This window comes from Manacus candei, unplaced genomic scaffold (assembly GCF_025592945.1).
Source record: "Manacus candei isolate 608988 ecotype Guabito, Panama unplaced genomic scaffold, ASM2559294v1 h1tg000046l, whole genome shotgun sequence".
NCBI lineage: Eukaryota > Metazoa > Chordata > Aves > Passeriformes > Pipridae > Manacus > Manacus candei.
In genome coordinates this window covers 10712757-10734140 of record NW_026138094.1, presented here as the reverse complement: position 1 = coordinate 10734140, position 21384 = coordinate 10712757, and the positions used below count along the sequence as shown (strand labels likewise).

General features: G+C 42.9%; 1 protein-coding gene across 8 annotated transcripts in view; it reads right to left on the bottom strand.

Annotated features, from left to right (window-relative positions):
• CHD2 (chromodomain helicase DNA binding protein 2) overlaps positions 1 to 21384 on the bottom strand; it is an 84536-nt gene that overhangs the window by 40000 nt on the left and 23152 nt on the right. For 5 of the 8 annotated variants that reach the window (XM_051796674.1, XM_051796671.1, XM_051796679.1 and 2 more), the window contains 3 exons: positions 13547 to 16702; positions 13074 to 13208; positions 331 to 538 (listed from right to left, as the gene is read on the bottom strand). In XM_051796674.1, the coding sequence (XP_051652634.1) occupies positions 331 to 538; positions 13074 to 13135 (270 nt within the window). In that variant the 5' untranslated portion in view covers positions 13136 to 13208; positions 13547 to 16702. Of the gene's footprint in view, positions 1 to 330; positions 539 to 13073; positions 13209 to 13542; positions 16726 to 21384 lie in introns of those variants that run through there. The other 3 variants (XM_051796672.1, XM_051796677.1, XM_051796676.1) reach the window with 3 other exon arrangements.

The following is a 21384-nucleotide window of genomic DNA, read 5'->3' as shown; positions in this document are numbered from 1 at the left end:
GACAGAGGGAGAGGATGAAATGACAGGATCACGTGTTGATGACAGGCGCCTGCTTCTCATTCGCCAGTCAGCCCCATCACTGTCTACCTGGTGCCCAAAGAGTTGTTCCACAAACACACCAGCTCCTGCTCACAAGGGTGACATCAGCAGGGCTCCAGCACACAGACCAAGCAACCAGAGAGTGACCTGGGGACACTGGAGGCCAGAGGCTGTTTGGTCCATGTGCAAAGTGGCTGGGAAGCTGGAGACAGCTTTGTTGGGGTCCTGCTGTCTGACCTTCCATGGCAAGTACGGCAATAACGTGCCTGTGCAGAGCAGCAGGGGCAATACCTTTTTAACATCTGCTATCCTTTCCTTCTTAGAGGCTGGTTTTTCTTTGGTTTCAGGAGGGGTCTGCTGGGATTTGGAACCCGTTGATTCACTTTCGGATTCAGACTGACTCTCAGAGGACTCCGAGCTGCTGTTTGATTCGCTGCCCTGCTCGCTTTCAGACTGGCTTGCAGAGTCAGAGCCAGAGGCTTCTTCGGATGCTGAGTGACTAATGGTAGAGAAAGAAGAGATTACATTTTAACTGTACTGTCGCAGCCTTGAAATATGCATCGAGCAAACCTGAGACATGTCCAAGCCACAACAACAGGCTTGGAATAGCCTAAATGTTAAGTGGGAACGCTGTCCTGAACAGACACCCTGCAATGGCATTTTGCAGCAGCGGCAATTCCTTCCCAGGACTGACAGTGAACACAGGGGTGAGAATGCAGCTCCAGAAATCCTTGTCCAGGGTCTCCAGCTCATCAACAGAATAAAACCAGCAGTGGTACCACGGAGAAAAGCATTAGTAATACCAGCAGCACACGTAGTCCTCTGAGGATCTGGCTGTCTTAGAGCGAGCAAGAGCAAGGTTATTTTGGGAGCTGGAGCATCTGGAGACCATCCTGCTGTATTAAAGATAAGCACTTGATCCAGCATGGCTCTCCACTGCATCCTAGTATAGCCAGTATTTAAAAAAAAATCTGATATCCAATTTCTGGTAGAGGCCAGTACCGAATATTGTACCCGTAACACCGTAAATTATATTAAATATGACATTTCTTGCAAAAAGAATAAATTCAGCAATGGAACAGCAGAAAGGAGTTTATATGGGCTTGTGGATCAGGTAGCTCCTGTTTAAAGGATTATACCAGTGATGTGCAGACTGCAGTTCCGAAGCCAATAATGGGAGAGTAGAACATCAAGTTGTATTTCCCCCCTTTTTTTTTAATCTTTACATTAAAATGGGTTAGCACACAGAATATTCTCTTAAATAAAGGCTCGTCAACAAAACAATGAGAGGCCAAACTATTTTATGTGGACAAAATATTCCAATACCTTTGCCCAATCACTTCAAAATCTATTTTTTCATTTAAAATCCAATAAAGAAAACTGAAAACTCAGTATACCATATTAGACACGTGCAAGGCAGCATTCAAACCCCTCTATCACAAACAAAAATGCAGTGTGGTGATAATCTACAATCTTCTAGAATTAGGAGCATCCCCCCTTTCCCAGTCAGCGCTTCATTGGCAGCTGGATGCTTTTGTAATATTTAAGAGCTTACTTAAATAAAACATTATGAAAAAAGAGTCAAGAAAACTTGGCAGAGGGAAAACAAGACTTTTATTTTTTTTCACTTCTGTACAAAAGTAGCAAGGTACATCAAAGGCTTTGCTCAGATTTCAGGATTCAAGGAAAAAATAATAAAAAATGAATAAATAAAAAAAAAAAAAAAAGAAAAAACCCACAAGCACGTGTACAATTACATACAAAGCCACAGGGACTAATGCGCGCTATGGAGACAGATCTCTAGACCCGGCTACTATTCCCGGGGACCACCATATGCAGACAGGGCTAATTCACACCACGACAAGACACCTTCCACTCTCAGATAAAACAAGCTCGTGCAATGGAATGTGTGAGCCCCGGGACCGTCTCCGCCCTGCCCCGGGGCGCGGACAGGGGGCAGCAGCACCCGCGCGGGTCCCGCCCTCAGGCGGCGCCGCGGCCGCCATTTCGCGGCCGCCCCTCCGCCGCCATCTTGCGACCGCGGGGCTAATCCCGAGCACTGAAGTGGAAGCGCCTGGGAGAAAGGGAATCCGCGGGGAGAGGGGCTGCCTGAGGCTGAAGGGCCAGAAACGGAGTCCCTTCCGCAGGGAGCGGGGGGAGGCATCACCCATGGCTGCTGATCCACCACCCCAGCCTGGGGGTATCACATCGCTGCCTCGAAGCAGGGCTGGAAATTCAAGTTGAACCACGGCCATTCCAGGCGGCCCAGTCCTTCCTGCGTGTCCCTGTCCATGGATAGAAGCTAACCACGATAACCAAAGGCACAGCTCCACGCACAGTATCCCACTGCACCCCTCGTTGTACGATCTCTACAACGGTCCCCTCTTCTCCACCACAGCCCTCCATTGCTACATGTGTAAGCTGGGGTTGTGCCACCCCACTCCAGGGAATGACACTCCAGCAGCTCTGGGGACACTTGGTCCGTGGGTAGGACACAATCCCACTGAGCCTCCTGCAGGGATGGAGGCTCGACCTCCACAAAACAATGGGATCTGGAGGCATCCAAACCTCTACTGTCACAACAGAAAGCAGCAACTCTGTCATGCTGGTGTCCCATGTTCCACAAGGACACACAAAAGAGGAAAAGTGTTTTTCCTTCCCTCAGATTTCTTAGCAATAGATGGAAGAATTGTAACAGCCCAGGCTAGACTGAGGCCAGGCAGCTTTGGCAGTATTTGTTTAGAGGCAGAACAGTAATTAGTCTCCTCCTCCCCCTCTGGAGCTCTTTGTTCCTCAAAGCCCTAAGCTTTATTTCAAGGACATCTGGACACAGGCTCTCTGCACATCAACAGCCATAATTCATGTGCTTTATCCACAACATTATCTGAGCACTGTAATTCTTTTTTTTTCAAGCTGTGAACTGTGTCAACTGAAAAGAGGGTGACTTCTCTAGAGACATACACATCTGCATGTGCAGGCATTTGCCTGCACACGTGCTTGCCCTACTAAGGAAAAATGTAGATGAGAAGTGGTTACGTCCTTCTGAAGGCTGTTGCAAATAATTTATTTTTTTTTTAATAAACGACTTGGAAGTTATCAAGACAAAAGAATGTGCGTTTGTCTTCATTTCTCCATTAATAGAATAAAAAAAGACAAATGAAAAGGTTATTTCCATAAAATAATCCTTTCTAATTGTCACTGGGACAATCAGGAAGCATTCCTACCTGCCAAGGGAGTATAAAATATTAGCAACATTATACATCAAGTCAGGTCTTACACTGTACATACCCAGAGATCCAAGCCCTATTTTCAGAAGTTATTTTTGGAATATGCCCTGTTTTAATGCCCTTAAGTTAGCATCCAAACAAGACCTACTTTCAATTAAACTGGGAGGGATAAGCTATAATTGATTGCCAAAAAAATCACAATTCAACCAGTTCACCCTCCTTCAACTTCCGCAGAGAAACACCCGAGAACATCAGGAAAGCTACAGCTGGACTGTTGGTAACTCCCTAAAGTGAAAAACCCCTAAAAAATTTGAAATCTGCAAAGACTCAGCCAAATACATTACCCTGGTTTCTTAGAAATACTTCAGGCTATAATTCTGTTTTAATTAAGAGCTTGTTCCTGACTTGAGGTGGAAGAAAACCAAATCATTCCTTACCAAGAAAGACACGTTCCTTCCAAGAAATAAGTAGCTGAACAGCAGTGATAAGACCCTTTAAAATCAGGCATCTAAGTTTAAAAGGAAATTACAGCATGCCTGAAGACTCCAGACTTTGCATTTAGTATTTCCCATTACTTCATTTTATAGGGTATCATCTTTGCTAACAGCAACAAACCATTTTATAAGCTCTCAGCAAGTACAAACAGTAGGTGTGAGACAGCTGAAAAAATGACCCCAACACACATTTCTGAAACAAAAAACTGACAAAGGAATGGTTCTAACTGGGACCATTCTACCCCAAAGTTTAAAATGTGACTTTTGAGGGACAGAACTTGAATTAAGCCAGGGGAATAAAGGCGGATTAGTGACCCAAATGGAACTCCTCCCAGTTTTAAGAACTGTTGTGAATGTTTTTAATCTAAACAAGTTTGAATTCAAACAGCAACAGTCCCCTGGGCTTCACAAGCTCCACAGGGATTTGGTACCAGCAAAACCTTCCGTGAAGGCTCAGGAAGGCCCTTGGCACATTATTCCAAGGCTGGATAATATCAGGGGCTGGATAATACCAGAAACCGTTATGTTTAACTCCTGTTTAAGTGGCTCTGTCTTTCTAAGTGACCTGCATGAACTGTGGACACACAGGCACAGTGACAACCCAGAGAAGACATAAACACACCGAGATGGGCACCGTGCTGCTGTTAAATATTTCCTTTGAATATTTGAGCTATAAATGTGATGTTCCCTATTATGAAGAGTGACTATTTACAAGGGATAGTGACAGGACAAGGGGGAATGGCTTCAAACTGAAAGTAGGTTTAGATCAGGTATTAGGAAAAAATTCCTTACTATGAGGGTGGTGAAGCCCTGGCACAGGTTGCCCAGAGAGGTTGTGGACTCCCCATTCCTGAAGTGTTCCAGGTCAGGTTGGATGGGGCTCTCAGCAACCTGGTCTTGTGGAAGGTGTCCCTGTCCACGGCAGGGGGGTTGGAACAAGGTGAGGTCCCTTCCAACCCAGGCCATTCCATGATTCTGTATAAACATATGAAATGTCTACATATGTTGCAATGCAAACAAGCACCGTCAATGTTGATATGTGCACTCAAGTCACAGGGTAGCTGTTGAAAGGCTCCAAACCACATGAACAAACAAGCTACTAAACCAGCCAGGGAGAGGAACACAAGATGATCTCTGGCTATAGATCACTGGATAAAGATGGGATAATACAGGTACCACAGGGGACTGAGAAGAACTGCATGGGATCTATCCTTTGTCTGGGGTTGGGCAGGGAAATGAGCAAATGCCATAGTAATCACAGACAAGGCCATACAGATACAGCACCCAGATAGTGCAGGAGAGTCAAGTGAAAGACAGATTGTGACACTGAAGATAAATGCCTTCCTAGCTTTTTGAGTTCCCTTGATTTTATTCTGAAAGTCTGTTAAAAAGTGATTGGTGCTTGCCTGTCTCCCAAGGCAAAGCGTTTCTGAATGATAAGCCTTGAGAAGGTTCAGTCAGTGAAAGAGCTTTTCCCAATTTATTTCCTGCAGGCAAAAGTAGAAATAGGGGGAAGAGAAAGAAGAAAAATACTCCGGCTCCTCTACTCTCCCTACCCATGCACAGTATTTCTAACAATGATCCTCCAAGCAGGGACTTAAATGAGAATATCCAAAACACAGCCAGACTCTTCATACTGCTTAAGAGTGAGTCTCAAACAACTGAATGCTCACGGTATGTATGATACAGCCAACTCTGGGTCATCTTTCAAGGGGCACAACAAACCCCACAGTTATAGGGGTGCCCCTTCCAGATTGCCAACATGTCCTTCAAAAAACAGAAAAATATTTCCCCAACCTCACTTTGTGACCAGCAACCTTATTTTCTTTTTTAATAAACAGGCACATTAGAAGTTCCTATGGAGAATCCACACCTCTTCCACCTGTGCCTGAAACGTGGCTTGCAGCATTGGGTGTTAATTACATTTACACAGCACGAGGCACAACTGGGCCATGGTGCCACTGTACCATCTGAGGGATTATGCACCCAGCAGGCATCCCATCCAGAACACCCACCTGAACTGGGCTGTGAGCATTTCCAGCCTACTCTGGCCACTGCTACTTACCCCAGCACAGCACTCCCAAATGCCAAAGGCAAAGCAATCCCGAGCTAAATATATCCCTCAACTGCTCTGCTGCAGCTCAGTAAAGCACACTGGGCTATGCTGAATGACAAGGATTTTCCAAAAGTGGGTTGGTTTTTTTCTCCACTACAAAGACACCGCATTGTGCTTTCATAAGCAAGCAAAAGGAGCAGTTCATTCATGGTGGGGAGAGCTGGCTCTCTCACTCTCTGATCTTTAAGCCAGAGGCCAAAAATGCTTGGGATGTTTAGTAGGGGAGAGAAAAAAAAAGAAGAAAAAAAAAGAAAAAGTCAGCAGAGAGACAAAAGGAGTCAAAACCTGTCTGCTTGATTAAGGAGCACCATTGATAATCTCCAAAGGCAGCATCCTTCCCCTTTCCTGCACAGAAAGGGGAGAACAATTGCGGTTCTCAGGGTTTGAAAGGGCCCATCTCTCCCTCCCCGGGAAGCAGTGGAGCATTTCCAGGCTCCAAGTCCCCCATAAGCAAGAGGATCCAGTCTGAGTCCTGGCAGCACCCAGCACCTCCTCACCTCACACAATGAGAGGAGCAGCAGCCTGGAGGTGCACACCTTCCTCAGGTGAGAGAGCAGGCAGGGTTAACTCCTGTGCCCTCTGCAATTCCAGCTCCTGCCACGTCCCCACTGGGCTGGAGTTCCTGTGGCAGCACAAAGGGGACTGCACACAGCTGCATCCCGCTGGCAAAGGACATGGAGATGCACGGAGGGGATGGAGTGTGCACACACAATTATGGTTTAAAGGAGTACAGAAAGAGTGGTTGGTTTTGTTCCCTTCACATCTGAAAACTTCCTTTAAAACCCCTCAAATTAAATCATGCAGTGTACATAGAAATTCAGGCCCAAAAACTTTGAAGAGAAACCTGAAGGTGCAGAAATTATTTTCTGGTTTCAGGTGACCTGCAGTTCAGAAAAAGTGAGTCTGATCTGGTCTGAGGGAATTATTCCAAGTGACTGTTAAAAGCTCTTTTTTAACCAAGAGATTTAAGGCTTATCATTAAGCCTCCATTTTACAAACAGCACATGGCATTCAAAGCTCAACTGGTGACAGCTCTGCAGCGAAGCACAGAGATTCCTTCCCATGAAAGATTCCTACAATTATCATAGTAGCAATTCTATTAAGTCATCTATACTTAACAATAACACTTGCAAGAAACATAAATAATTACAACACAACTTTTTCCTACGGAGTCAGGTGTTGTGGAGTCAGTGGATTCTTGACATTGCAATATCCTTCTTCATAACCAGGGTAAAGGTTGATGAGCAATGAAGTGTTCAGCATCCCACCCCATCCCTTCTGTGGAGCTTGGCAGACACATTCCACAGACACCCTGCCAAGACCAAACGGCAAGCCAGCACATCCAGCACAATACCAGAAGGGAATCTGAGACCACTGCTTCAAACTTTTTATTTTTTAACCCTTATTAGTCAAGGGCAGAAAATCACATGTAGCACAGCGTAGGTTATCTCAGACCACAGATAAATATAAAGCAAGCTGGAGATTGAAAATTATAATTTAGCAGCAGCACTGCACAAGCTGTGATTTAGTAAGAGCTACTGCATATTTGGAAAGACTTAGCAACATTTGGCTAATTGTATCCAAAAGACAGTACCTGCTCCAAGAAAAGGAGGCATTAACAGCTTGACAGACCTACAAAAGCTTTTCTGCAAGTCACTAAGGGCTTTTTTGCTTTCATTTCAATGCTCCTTTACAAGGTGTAAAGGTGGTCTTTAAACACACACCAGCACCTGTTGAAAGAGCATCTTCAGGGCATTTCAGCATGTCTTTCAATAAAAACACACCAGAAAGATTGATGTAAGACACCATGTCAGTAGAACAGCACATCCTTTGCTAGAAGGCTGCTTATACCTAATTATGGTGATCCAGGCCATCCCCTCCCCCAGTGCTGTGCTGTTTGTACTTTCCTTGAAGGAGACAAGATAAAACAGAAAAGAATCTTTCTCCACCCCTTATCACCCCCTTCCTGTGCTGGATTTCAGCTGGGGTAAGGGGAAATTGAGAAGCCTTTTCCATCTTCAGAACTCAACAGTCTAATTTAACAGTGCAATTCCTGCTGGGACTGTTGTGTGCAACATAAAACAAGATACCGCGGATATACACACCTCCAGGTTATGTATCAGGAGATGCAATTCCACCCAAAGTAGGTTTACTTCAGCTGTCTCAAGTTCAAAAGTAACCAGGCCATGGCATCAGAAGCTTCAGTTCAGTCCCTATGCTCCAGCTCACAGTCTCGGGGACTTCACCTCATGACTTGTTTGCATCTGCCACTGGCACCCTTGGCCTGGTCCTCAAAACTAGCACTAATAGGTCTGAATCAAGAGAAGTGCCAGTATAAAAATTCCTCAGAGACAGGTTTAGCAACTCAGAAACCTGCTAATCATATGAACAGCTTTCTGAGGTGTGAAACATGAAAAATATAGTAACTGGTTTACCCCTATACCGAATTGGAGAGGTTAAACATTGCTGCCTTCCTGTCCAACCCTCCGAGCCCTCTCAGAGCTAACAGGGGAAATGTTTTGTTGGTTTTTTTAAATGCAGAAATGAGTGTGGTTATTGTAGCCCAAGGTACAGCAGAAGGGATTGGTTTCTTGGAAATGCCACCCCTGAGCCATGGCAGAGCTCTGCTCCAGCTGGTGTAGGAAGTGGGGGAAGGTGCAGATAAGGGCAAGTGTTGCACTCAGAAGCAGGTGAAACACCAACCCGACAGAAAGTGTAACAGACTCTCATCTACAATCTGAGCCATGTCACTGTCCCCTGGCTGAAGGCACCGCTGGATTTGGGCAGGAGTGGCAGGAACACGCCTGCACACACGTGCTCTCAGCTACAGCAACGCCCCAGCCCAGCACATGCTGTGCCACACAGACACTTTGGCAGGGTTACAGAAGTACCCAGGTGAGCTCTTGATTCCTTTTTTTCCATTTTTATTCAGCAAAATTCATGCATTTAGAGAAAACATAAAAATTTGTTTAATTAGCTTAAGATGTTTAACTGAAAAAGAATGATCCAGAAGATAATGAATTCCAGCTAAATGTAGCCTTCTTGCAGTTGGTGAGCCCTTTTTATAGCTCTGTATATACTGTATCCATCCCTAGCAGCAATCGCAAAACAGGAAACAGAGAAGTTGAAAGCCTCAGGATTGTGCATGCATAATTAGATGAGACATTTTCTCCATGAGGGTAATGTGAAACAGAAGTAACAAAGCAAAACAAGAACAATCTCCTTTGTGCTGCACACAGATTACATCACGATTCATATGAATTCTTTGCACATTATTCCTTTTGTGTCCTGCACTGATCAAGGGTTTTCCCTTCTCAAAAAAGGCTACTGACAGTTTCATAAAGGGTTAAAGCTTGGGAAGGGGAAAAAATCCTCGCTAAAAAATCCAGCAGTGCAAATGAAACCGAAAGCCTGGGGACACGCACGATGGCCACAACAGCTAAAAAATAACCCATCAGCTGGATAAAAAGTTGAAACCCACAGTTAAGAGCATTTTAATAATTGCGTTTAATGCTTCTATTCATCTCAAAGAAAATCCATTGAAAAAAATACACGTGGAAAGCTAACAGTGAGTTTTAGTAATTTAAGGATACTGAAAAAAAACCGGACAACACAAACAAACAAACAAAAGAAGACATGCTCCAGGAATACTACGGTATTCTGCAATTCCTTTTGAAGTTAAAAAAAAAAAAAAAAGCACCAAAAATAGCTCTGCTCTTTATCAAGTCACTTCTCAAAATAGCCTGCACTATTAAAAAGAAAAAAAAAATTAAATGCAAGCCCACGCCCGGCAGATGAGAGGAAGCGGGGGGAGCCGCTCCCGGCGCAGTGATCCCGATCCTGCTGCCGCTCCCGCGGGAGCGCTGCGCGCGCAGCCCGCGCGCAGCCAATGGCGGCTCGGCCGGCCCAGGGCGGCCTTTGAACCCCCGCACGGCTCCCGCGGCTCCGGCGCGTCCGTCAGTGCGGCACAAAGAACAGCCATTTTGTGACTCCGCTGCTCCCGCACCGCCGCGACAGCGCTGCAGCCCTCCCCGAGCGCTACCCGAACAACAAAGGGGTGCCCTCGGCTCCCAGCGTTAGCTGGGGACGGCAGTTTTTGCTGTTCATGTTCATTTCCCTGCTCTCCCCCCCGCGCCAAATGCTGTTTCGTATGTACAGACATCTCCATAAAATGGCTGCCACGTCAGGCAGGGTGTTGTGCTGTGCGAAGGCTGCACAGCCCTGCTCTGGGAGGCGGCTGCTGAGCAAACAAACGCCATTTCAGACCTCAGACCCCCAGCTCTCTGCTCAGAAAATGGGCTGACATTTACCCCACCACGACCGTTTTTTTCCAAAGAACAAGATGTTTTAATGCTAAATCAGCTCAGAGCTGGATACAGACACAAAGGCTTGTCCAGCCCTGCAGCTTCTGCAGCAGAAACCAGTCCCACGTGGGATATTGCAGAGGTGGGAGAGCAACTGCAACAGATGCAGGCCAAGGAAAGGAAAACAACAATGTATCCCCTGCCTGTTACTTGCTATCTCTCCAAAACCACTCCAAAACTCAGCTTCAGGGAGACTCCCGCCTGCCTCTGGCTCTGCAATTCCAGTGAGGGCTGTCCATGGATGTACCTTCACACAACCTGCCTCTCAGAAACACAGCACAGAAGACACTAGAAAAGACATCAGACTGTGTTCAATTATTTAATGCAAGCCCCAGGCACACAGGTGATGGTCAGCAGGAACTGCAGCAGACCCACAGCAACTTCAACCCCACGTGGGGAAAGTTGCATGAAATCCCTCAGCTCCAAGTTTGGGTTTACTGTCAGTGCACAAAGGGCGGTTGTTGCTGTTCCTCTGGAAAGGAAGCGAGTACACCCCTCAGCTTACAAACTGCAAAGAGTTAACACCATCTCCCACCCAAGAACAATCATCTGCCTTGGGACACTCCTCAGGTATTTGTTTGCTCAGCCAGGACTTTGCATTTCCTTAGGACTGGAAAGGTGGGAGTCAATTCCAGACATACCCCTCAGTTAGGACACTACAGTGGTGTACAGGAATTCTATTTTCTTCCACTTTAACACCCTTCTCTAGTCCTGCAGTTTTGCTTCTCCAGGTGAATGTCATCTGCCACATCCACTTCCTCACCACCCAGGCCTCCCACCAGGGACTCAGTGACAGGACTTCACCAACTTCCACAGATGCCAATCTGTCTCAGCAGCACGTGAAGTGCACACACCAGTGCATTTCTGGGTTACAGTACAGCAAAGTGGAGGCTTTACTTCCTAGAAATCATTTCCCCTACAACTTCAGGTCAACCTCAGGAAGTAAAGCCCATTTTATGACATTCAGCTGACTCACAGCTCAGAAATAAGCTCGACAGGGTTCACTTGCATATATCCTGTGTTCAATTGTTCCCACACTTCAGGTGAGTTGGCGTTACCCACAGCAAGTTTATCTTGAGAAAAAAAGATGTGAAGGGGGAGAAGGATAACCTCACACAACAGGTGTTACATGTAAATGGATCAATTATGATAAATAACCTTTCAATGAAAACCCCAAAAGCACTTCAGAAACTATGTAAATCCCATACCCCTAAGGACAAAACCCCAGAGGTCTTCTTCCTGTGGGACTACATGGCTCCCATTTCAGCTTCTATTCAGCATAATATTTCTAACACAAAAAAATACCTTTTGATTTCCTGAACAATTATGCCCGTTACTGCTGATAATTTGCACTTTAAAAAAAGCATAAAAACTTAGGTAAGTTGAATTATACGTTTTTTCAAAGTGTGAATTTTCACACAGTATTTTGTGTGCAGCATTTACAGTAAAGAAAGCACAGTCTTGAAAATCCGAGGTATTTTTAAACTGCATTATTGGAAAAGCTCTGTATAGGTGCTACATATAATACTTCAACAATCCCTGAGGCTAATTCAGTTAATAATAATTTCAAATTAAACAGACTTACCCATATCCATTTTAGGACTTAAAATTTGACTGCAATTTTAATACACCCAGAATACCATTCAAGTTTATACTAAAACGTTAAAGTAATTTGATAATATATGTATTCCCACAGTATTTCAAGTTCGTGTGCATAAGGAAGGTTAAATCAAGACATCAGAAATACTATTCAAACACCTGAACATCACATAGAGCACATGTGATACAACAGACAGTTCAGAATTCTTTTTTATTGATGTTAGTTAAAAATGACTGAAGACAACACCAGAGAAAAAGAAACAGGCCATGATTCAATTAAAATTGACAAAATGCAAAACTCAAGAATATTTACAAACTAGAAACAAAAATGCATATAATTTCCAATTTTTGAAAGACCCGACCCTTAAAAAACAAAATGAGCGATTTGGTAATTGTGCATTCCCAGCAAACAAACATTTCCAGTATTTCAATGCTTTTCCCACATCAAGGTTAAGTTTATAAAAATCTGTAAAGAATCTCATTACTCGACAAAAGTAAATAAAAAGACTGAGCAAAAATACATTAAACAAAACAAGCAAAGCATTTGGTACCTCTTGTTAACAGTCCCAGTGTATATTTTATGATACAAAATGCCATCACCAGTGGGACAAAGTCTAGTTAAATTGTATAAAAATACTCTAAAATACCTCAACAGTATCAAAAGTTCTACAAGCTGAAATAAAATTTGAAGTAAGGGGTATCAGACAAACAGGCACTTTCCAGTTTATATTTTAAAATGAGCTTTTTTTCATTCATGTAACTTTTTCTTGTGTCTATTTACTATAATTTACTACTACACCAGGCTTCTGTATGGCCCTCAGTTAAAGTTTAGACTTCTGAGATTCTTCAAAGAAAAATTTGCCTTGTATGTAAAATGGTGCAATGCAGCAATGGCTAAACCGACAAGGTCATTTTTCACAGCACAAAAAACCTAAAAACTGAAATTCAAAAGCTGGAAAAACATCCTACAGAGGCAAGGGCTGCCCTGAATAAAGGTACAGTACCTTTTGCCTAGGACATAGGCCCTTAAGTCACAACACAACTTTCAGAAATTGCTACCAAAAAAAATTAGGGTGTGGCATGCTAACAATCTCAAGGTCATTCCTTAAAAAGGAAGCAAAATCAGTAAAATGTTTTCTATTAAGCACTGACAGTAACCCAAGGCTGTCAAAGTAAACAGGGTATTCACAGGTTTTACAAAAAAAAAAAAAAAAAGAAAGTTGATAGGTCATACCTCGATGCATTGCTGTGGACTGAACCCTCCTCTCCTTGGCTTTTGTCCTTATTTCTCATCATCTTTTTATTCTTAAAATATTAAGAGGGGGTCAGGGGTGTCTGTTTGCTTTGAAGTCCTGTGCCCAGGTATTTACTGTCAAAAGTTGAAAGAAAGGTAAGGTCCCAGTTCGTTTCACTGGCTTTCATTATCAGGAACAAAGTCCTGACGCTGCAATGATATTGTTATAACAATACACAACACTGATCAACACGGCAACACGGAGATTTAACACAAATAATCATTTTTACAAGAAAAATCCGAGAATAAACACAGTAGAGGAGCATCCTGCAAACTTTCCCAAAGTAACACTGGATGCAAATAATCTCTGTATCTTATTGCGTCATCCCAATACAGCAGAAATCGGTCGAAAATCAAAGTACACAAAACGGCAGATATCTAAAAATTATTATTATTATTAATTGCTCACCTACCTGATCCGTGCACCGCCGCCAGGACCAAGTCGATATTAGTTTCGGGTAGTGGAAAAACATTAGATCCAAAATACTTAAAATTATACGGATAAAATACAAATTTCAGAAAACGAAAAAAAAATATATATACTAATCCCAAAAATATGCTGCCGATAAAGCAAAAGAAGCAATAATTAGTACAAAAATGTCCGGGGGAAAAAGCTCATTAGGAGAGCGCACAAAAATGGAGGTACGCCATGGCTTCTAAGCTGGAAAAACAACGACCTGGGCTCTCTCCACGGCTTCTTCTTTCCAGCAAGGCACGAAAAGGGAGCCCTCAAAAGCTGCTTTTCTGCCCGAAAAAGGTCCACTCAGCCCCCGATTAGTGCCTAGGAGAGGCAAGGGGCTGTGGGGGCCCCCTGAGGCTGCCCGAAAGTTAGGGAAAGTTGCGTAAAGTGTTGGGGAAGGCACGGAGCTGAGCGCGCTCTCTCTAAGGCACAGCCGCCATCTAGAGCTCCTTCCCAGCTCTGAGCTCTGCCTTTGATTGACACTCTCTACATTTACCCCACAACTCAGGTGATGTACCATAGACCCACCCCTTCATTTCTACCAAAAAAAGAGAGAGCCTCCACCTAAAGGGTGCCTGCTACCCCACAGCCCTGACTCTTTCCAACTACCCCAGATCATGGGGCATCTTAACCCCATGTGGCTCAGGCACCCTTTGGAAACCAGAAAGAAATGGAATTTGTGCCTTTTGTTTAAAACATTTGCTAAATATTTCAGTGCCTGGGCTAAAATTACTTCCTCCCTGGACAGGAAGTGGTGCTATTACAAGCCATTTTGAAGGCATGGGAGTGGAGCTCACAGCCATGCAGGCACCAAACAGCCCACCCTGGGGGTCACCCCACCCAAGGGGGAGCATCCCCCCAGTTCAGTGGCACAATCCCCAGACAACAGCTCTTCCCTTCACCCCCCAACACTGGCACTGGCAGCGTGGGACAGGAGTATCACTCGCTCCCACTCCAGCCCAGTAGGGTCAATATTCCCCTCCAGCTCAACAGCGCCTCCCTAGTGGTTTTCCCCACCAACTCAAACGCAACAGGCACACCATTTCCATCTGCTCCACTAAGGCACTGCGGTCAAGTCAGTCCAAGCCCATTAAACCAGTTACTTTTAATGCACTCTCTTAACCCATTCATGGTCTGTAACAGATTTTAACATGACAAATTAATTTTAAAGCTGCACAACAGCCAAGCTGCAGAACTGGAAATCAATGGACATCTCCAACACAACCTCCTGGAATTGAGAGGATGTACCACTGAGGGAATGGAAGTGATCCAAGCAACCCCGACCACTTGATTCCAACCACCATTTGTCTTCCACGAGCAAAACCAACTCCTCGAAGCACAAGGACATCTTGAATATTCATAAGCATCGCAACAATACAGAGCCATCAGACACTGGGGGACCACTGGAGGGGAAAGGGGTAATGGGCTAGTCTGGGGTTCTATGGGGACATCCATGGCACAGCATCCCAACAATCCAAAACCATTGGCTTCGACCAGTAGAACCAACATAGTCCCCTTCAACTCCTCCACACACACCTGCCATTTGCATCCTCCAACCACCCATCCTCTTTCCACAAGGGGTTTCATTAGGAACACTCCATTGCCACAGTCCATTTTAAAGAATTCCACAATTATTTACATAAGACCCCTTGCACCTCAACTGCAAGAACCAAAAAACGACAATGCAAGACTATTCCAAGCAATTTTGGGTAACACTAAGGAAATCCACTCATCTGAATGGGGATCCCTTTAGGTTGGTCCCAGTATCCAATTCCACCACAAACCAAGACACAGCGAAACCAATCTGGAGCAAGTGTGTACCATCAAAACAGCTGGATGGGGCAGGCATGAGCAACTCAGCATGACAAAAATGGGTGTTTGCAAAGAAGTCTGAGCAAGGGAAATGGCTAACACACAGTGAAGGAGGGTTTGTTTGGGTTTTCAAAGAGAACACCAAGGTTATCTCAGAACCAGGTGTGTCATCTTGGCCCTCCAGCACAAAACAAAGACAACTGTGAGTTTCAGGTAAAATACATAGAGAAAAGTGCCTACAGTTCAACTATTTGATCCACTAGAAAGCTGGAAGGAAACTGAGGTTTTTTGAAATTCATTTGCAAAGGTTAACATGTCATCTGTAGCAATATCAAAAACAACCCCATTCTTTCTCCCCAAACACATGGTACAGTATTGCCGTGCTAAGGCTACATGCAAGAGCAGGGAAGCAGGTTGGACACTTGCACAGAACAATTTTAAGACCAAAGAGACTGTTTAGGAAGTATGTTGTCAAGGAAATATGTTGAAAAGTTTCTGTACCCACAACCAAAACATACACAACCAAAGAACATACCTAAAAAAGTTACACAAAACATTCAAGTACTCCTTTATTGTCATATTTTCCCAGCCTTCAATTTGTATCAATTCCATCTTAAAATAACTCACAAAGTTCAGCAGCAGGGCCCTGACAATAGGCCAAGTACTGAAAACCCCTCATATTAAGCACCTGAATGAACAAGCCAGCAAATAAAAATTCATTGGAAGTCATGGCAAAGTGAGCATAATTTGCAAATGAAAACCACATTTGAAATCAAGTACAGCACAAAATTTTGCCTTGCCTTCAGTACTTAGTAGTTTAAGTATTCTCACTTTAATAGCAACCAAAAATGTAACCCACTTCAATATCAACATAATAAAAATATTCAGCCAGAAAGGACAAACACAAAGTGTGAAAGAAACCAAAACCTTTTATTAAAAGTCAGTTTAAAAATTACATTTTCTCCAAAGGGGTAGCAACAGATCTTCAACCAAATTAATTTGCCTGTTATGCAAACACAATCTGAAAGGAAAATTCTGCCACCCAGTCCTCAAACAGATCCATCATTGGATAGTCACTGATTAATTCAAGTGCAAAGTCCATTTTGATAGGATGATCACAACCCAGATCTTCTCTGGTTTAATAACACGAGTCCACGTTTTAACATCCTTTTCTTGGACAGACACATCACAGCACTCATGCATTAGTCCATTTCCTCAACCTCTCAATCACCAGTGGAACTGCCATCTTGGTGCCTCATTCGTAGACTCCTTTTGACACTCTTCATCTGATTGGATTCTTTATGGAAAATTAAAAGAAAAATGCTGTTGGAATACACATCATAGCTTTAAACTAAGACATTCAACTACTGTACCTTCAAGATAGTTCAAACATATAGCTGATGCTTCATTCCATATTACACATTCCATAATATCTGCTTTTATCAGGAACAATGTCAAACCATCAGTGAAAGAGTCAAAAATATAAAATTTAACCAAAACTATAAAAAAGGGAGAAACAATTGGAAGTTCAAGAAGCTTTGCATGCTCCATAAATTCCATTTGAAATTTCTTCAGTGTTAAACCACTAGAGACACCAATGGTGGGAAATCCAAGATATTTGCTCTTGCAACCATCTTCATTGCACTGACCCATCTCCTGAAGCTGACACTGCTTAGTAAAACACCAAGGCTCTTATAAGCCAAGATTTGTAACTACTGTCCACACTCCTTTCTTCAAAGACACAGATCCATCAAAAACAATGTAATAGGCATAAAAACGGGTTTCTTATAGACAGATGGTGACTGGAGAGAAGACATTCCACCATCTTAACCCAGTTTTCCAGCTCAGGAAAGACGTACAGTGCAACAGCAAATGCACTTACAAACAAATGGAATGGCTGGTTTAGTTACTGGTGGGAAAGGACATATCAGAAATCAGATGAAAATGGTAACAAGTTACACTAGCTGCCTTTAGCAAGGCTCCTCATCCATATTCCAACTTTACTCGTCACAGAACAGCAACCAAGCCCACAGATGAATGAGAAACCAAACCCAGCAAATGACATCCACAGGGGCAAATACAAACCCAATATCCCCATCTTTCCATCTTCCAAGAAATACAAGTTCAATTTACTTTAAGAAAAACCCTACTCCTCACATGCAAAACTCAAGAACAGGAAGTTACTAATTGTTAAGAACATCATTTTGAAACCAATGCCAACTGCAGAACGGACATGCAAAAATGGTTTCAAAATGTCTTCACGATTTTGAGTGTCTGCACTCCAACATCAATTTATTCTTTTGAATATGTGTAAGTTTAACCTCATTTTACTCTGAAAGTCAAATTCACTACTACCCTGTTCCCTGATAACCACGGGCTGACTCTGACAAGTGATGCAGAAATTACCCACTGCCCAGCAAAAACCAGTGGGGCCATCTAGTGGTCTCTGCCTTGGCATCCCAGTTTCCCCAGTCTCATCTCAAAATTACCAGTTACAGTGAAGCAAAGAGCACTGCAACCAGTGCAGCAAGCACCAGTCTGACTTTCACATGTGTCCTGTTTTCTGTTGCTCTATAGACTTCCTTGTTTAAAATACAATGGAAAACTACAGCACACAGAAGTGGAATATGGGATCTGGTAATTCCCTTTGCACTGTGAAACATGCGTAGCTCTAAGAGTATTCAGCCCCAGGATCTTCACGTTCTCAAAATGAACATTCACATTTACAGAAGTGCTTTGTTTCAAGCATTCAACTCATCCTGAGTCAAGACAGGTATTAAATATTTTGGAAGATTTTTTTCCCCACAATAAACTGAATGAACAGTTTTTGGGGTTGCTTTGGTTTTGGGCTTGGTTTTTTCTTTCCCCCACTGTTCTCATTAACCTAATTTCAAATCTATTTCGGTGTTTGAAGATGAATTAAAATTTTGCATGATTTTTAATGTTAATGCCTTGACCAAGGTATCAGAGCATGGAAAAAAAACAAAACACCACAAAGCTGTCCACTATTGTCACAATCAAACACTCAAAAGTACTAACATGAGTGCAGTGAAAACCCCATAAATAGGACCATTAAAATAATTTTAATATTTATATATTATTATATTTTTAATAAGCTTAACATAAGGAAATTTAATTACTGACATTAGCTTTCCCCACCTCTCAAAAAGGTAATTTAGTTACATATTAGTCACCCTTGAAAGGCTCTTTCCAGTTGGGTTGGCCTCTTCCTTAGACACTCATGAGATCTGCCAAAACCAATTTAAGGGCAAATTTCCCTACAGGTTCAACTACATTGGTTGTTACCAAAAACTTTGCAAGTAACCCCACAACTTTCATCTTAAACTCTTCTCTCAACCTTGTAAAGCAATTAGCAGTAAACAGATCTGATAATGTATTATAATTACGAACACGTTCTTGTTCTCAAAGTTATTCATACATCAAAAAGATGCCACAGGAATGGCCAAAACATTAATAGCAACCTCTATGCTTTTGAAATCTACATTTCGCTTAGAAGACTTCACAGTGGTTGTTTACTTATGAATTAAGGCACATTTTACTAACAAGTTTCAATGATGTTATAAAAACATCTTCCTCCACTAAGACACAGGCAGTGATCCTAACTTGAGGTAGGCACTGAAAAGCCCAATTTTTTTCTTAGATGTCACGAGTCTTTCATTCTTTCTGTAACATCAATTAGGCATCAGCCCATTTTTCAAGTTGCTGTTATCTACCAGTTCCTGGTTTGGTTTCCAAGCACAGTATTTTGGTCATGATAAAATCAGGGACCTGGGTAGTCATGTTATAATAACAAAGAGTACTGACACTCCCTGCCAAGGGAGAGAAATCATTCCCAACCTTGACTATAAGTTCAAGGCAACAACTGTGAAACAAAATTTACAAAGTTTTTTGTTGCAATTCTCTGTTGCTCTATTAAAAGACTACAGCAATGAAAGACAATGCCTTATGGCCAAACCCATGGCTTCAGCCACTTGAGGTCTATTGAAACCTCATGTTCCTCAGGTGTGAGACTGAAATCCAACACATACAACACCCATGCATAAGACACCAACACATTGACCAAGTTTTCCAGAGGGAAATCTGAGGCTTCCACTTAAAAACTGAGGTGACCTCCCCTGGAAACAGAATTCACTCCAACAGAAGGAGCTGAATGGACAGAATGAGGTTGTGAACAAACCAAACCTCAAAGTCTACGTTTCAAAGTTCATTAAAGCAAGGTTTTATTCTCAAAGACACATCCCTGGTAACTTTTACACTGGAGGAAAGAGCAGACGTGTCCTTTATGGACAGCAAAGTCCATAATGAGTTACTGTTAGAGACTGCACAGAACATAAGTGCTCTGGACAGCCCTAATTCTGCTTTTACCACCATTAGATGTTCTGTAAGCACAGCAGTAAAAGCACAACTCATGTAGGTTTGGGTATTTTTAGCTAAGGCTGTTTGCCAGGTTTCTCAGATTTAGAGAGTAATTCCCGGTAAGATGTGACTTTATTCACAGATGCACTCTTTTTTGGGTGTTATTTTGAAATAATAAACTTTACTGCATTAAGCAAAGTATGTCAACTTCAGTAAAGCTCCTGGTGTTTTCAAGTATTTTCCCTCTTCTCTTAAAAAAAATTGAAAATAAAAATCAGTGCTTCAACTAAACATTATCTGTGCTAACCAGAGAGGGCAATACTGGATCTTTCAAGATCCACACATTTGGATGCTTTTGCAATTGGTTTTTGAAGCAACTTCTTTTGTAGACAACTGTTTCCTGAAGGAAATCAAGGCTTTCACATTCACCCCCTTCCTTTAGGTAAGGATTATAAACCAGAAAAGGACGGAAAAATTACTCGGTGTGTAACTGAAAGGCCAAAGTCCTACTCAAGAAACCAGATGTGACAACAGCTAATTTACAACCCAATGAGAAAACAAACAAAAATGCACATAGAAAGATTTAGGAGTCATATGAAGATTAATATAAAAATGGAACATGAGTCACATGTTTTAGAAATTCTAGCAGATGACTGGGGGCTAGAAAGGCGTCAGTGGATAGCATAGGAAGAGTTTTGAGGAATAGCTGGAAGGAGACACATGGCAAGAAATATGCTGTTCTACACAGACCTGCAGTGGGAAAAACAGTTTAAGACTTCTGAAGGAACAAAGCAATAAAACTTACAGAGCCCAGGAGTAGAAGAGATTAAATACTTGCCAAAAAGCATCAAAACTAAGCTTAGGTACATGCATTAAAAATTGAATTCCTCCAATTCATGAATTCCACTTTTTTGCTTCAGGACTGAACTCAGTGATAAAACTGGTCCAAAATGCAATAGACCCAGAAGCAGCACAAGGTCACACTAACATGGCCTAGCAAGGTTTGCACCTTACCCCATCATACTCCTTTTCCCTTCTACTAGAGCTCTACATCAGTCTCCACATCGTGGGAGTGGATGAGAAAAAAGCATGGGACTTTGGAGCAGCTGCTGTTCAGCACCTGAGGCCACGTAGATGGCAGTGGCTGCTGGAGGGCACAGCCATGGGACAGCTAAAAATCACTGTCACCTATCCACTAAAATAAGAGGATTTGCATCTCGGAACATCTTCCCAAGCTGCGTGCAGCCTAAGGAAGGCCTTGCTCAATCACGTATCGTGTCAGACTGAAAGAACTGGCTCTAAGAAACTGCTTCTTTTAAAGAAATGCATATGTTCCAAAGCACAGTGCTACAGGAATATAGCTTCCCACAAAAAAAGTTAATCCATGTACACAAAATGCAAGGGATGCCCTAATTAAAAATGCAGAATCGAGGCGTTTTTGAATTTTAAGCAGCCATAAAGACAAAAGGACCTGTGTCTTTCCACAGGCAACTCCCAAGAAAGTCGCAAAATGTGCCAAGGACAACAAAAGGTCAAGACCAAATTCCTTTTAGTTAAGGAAACTGGAAAAGATTCTGTTCCCATATTCATCCAGTATAGAAC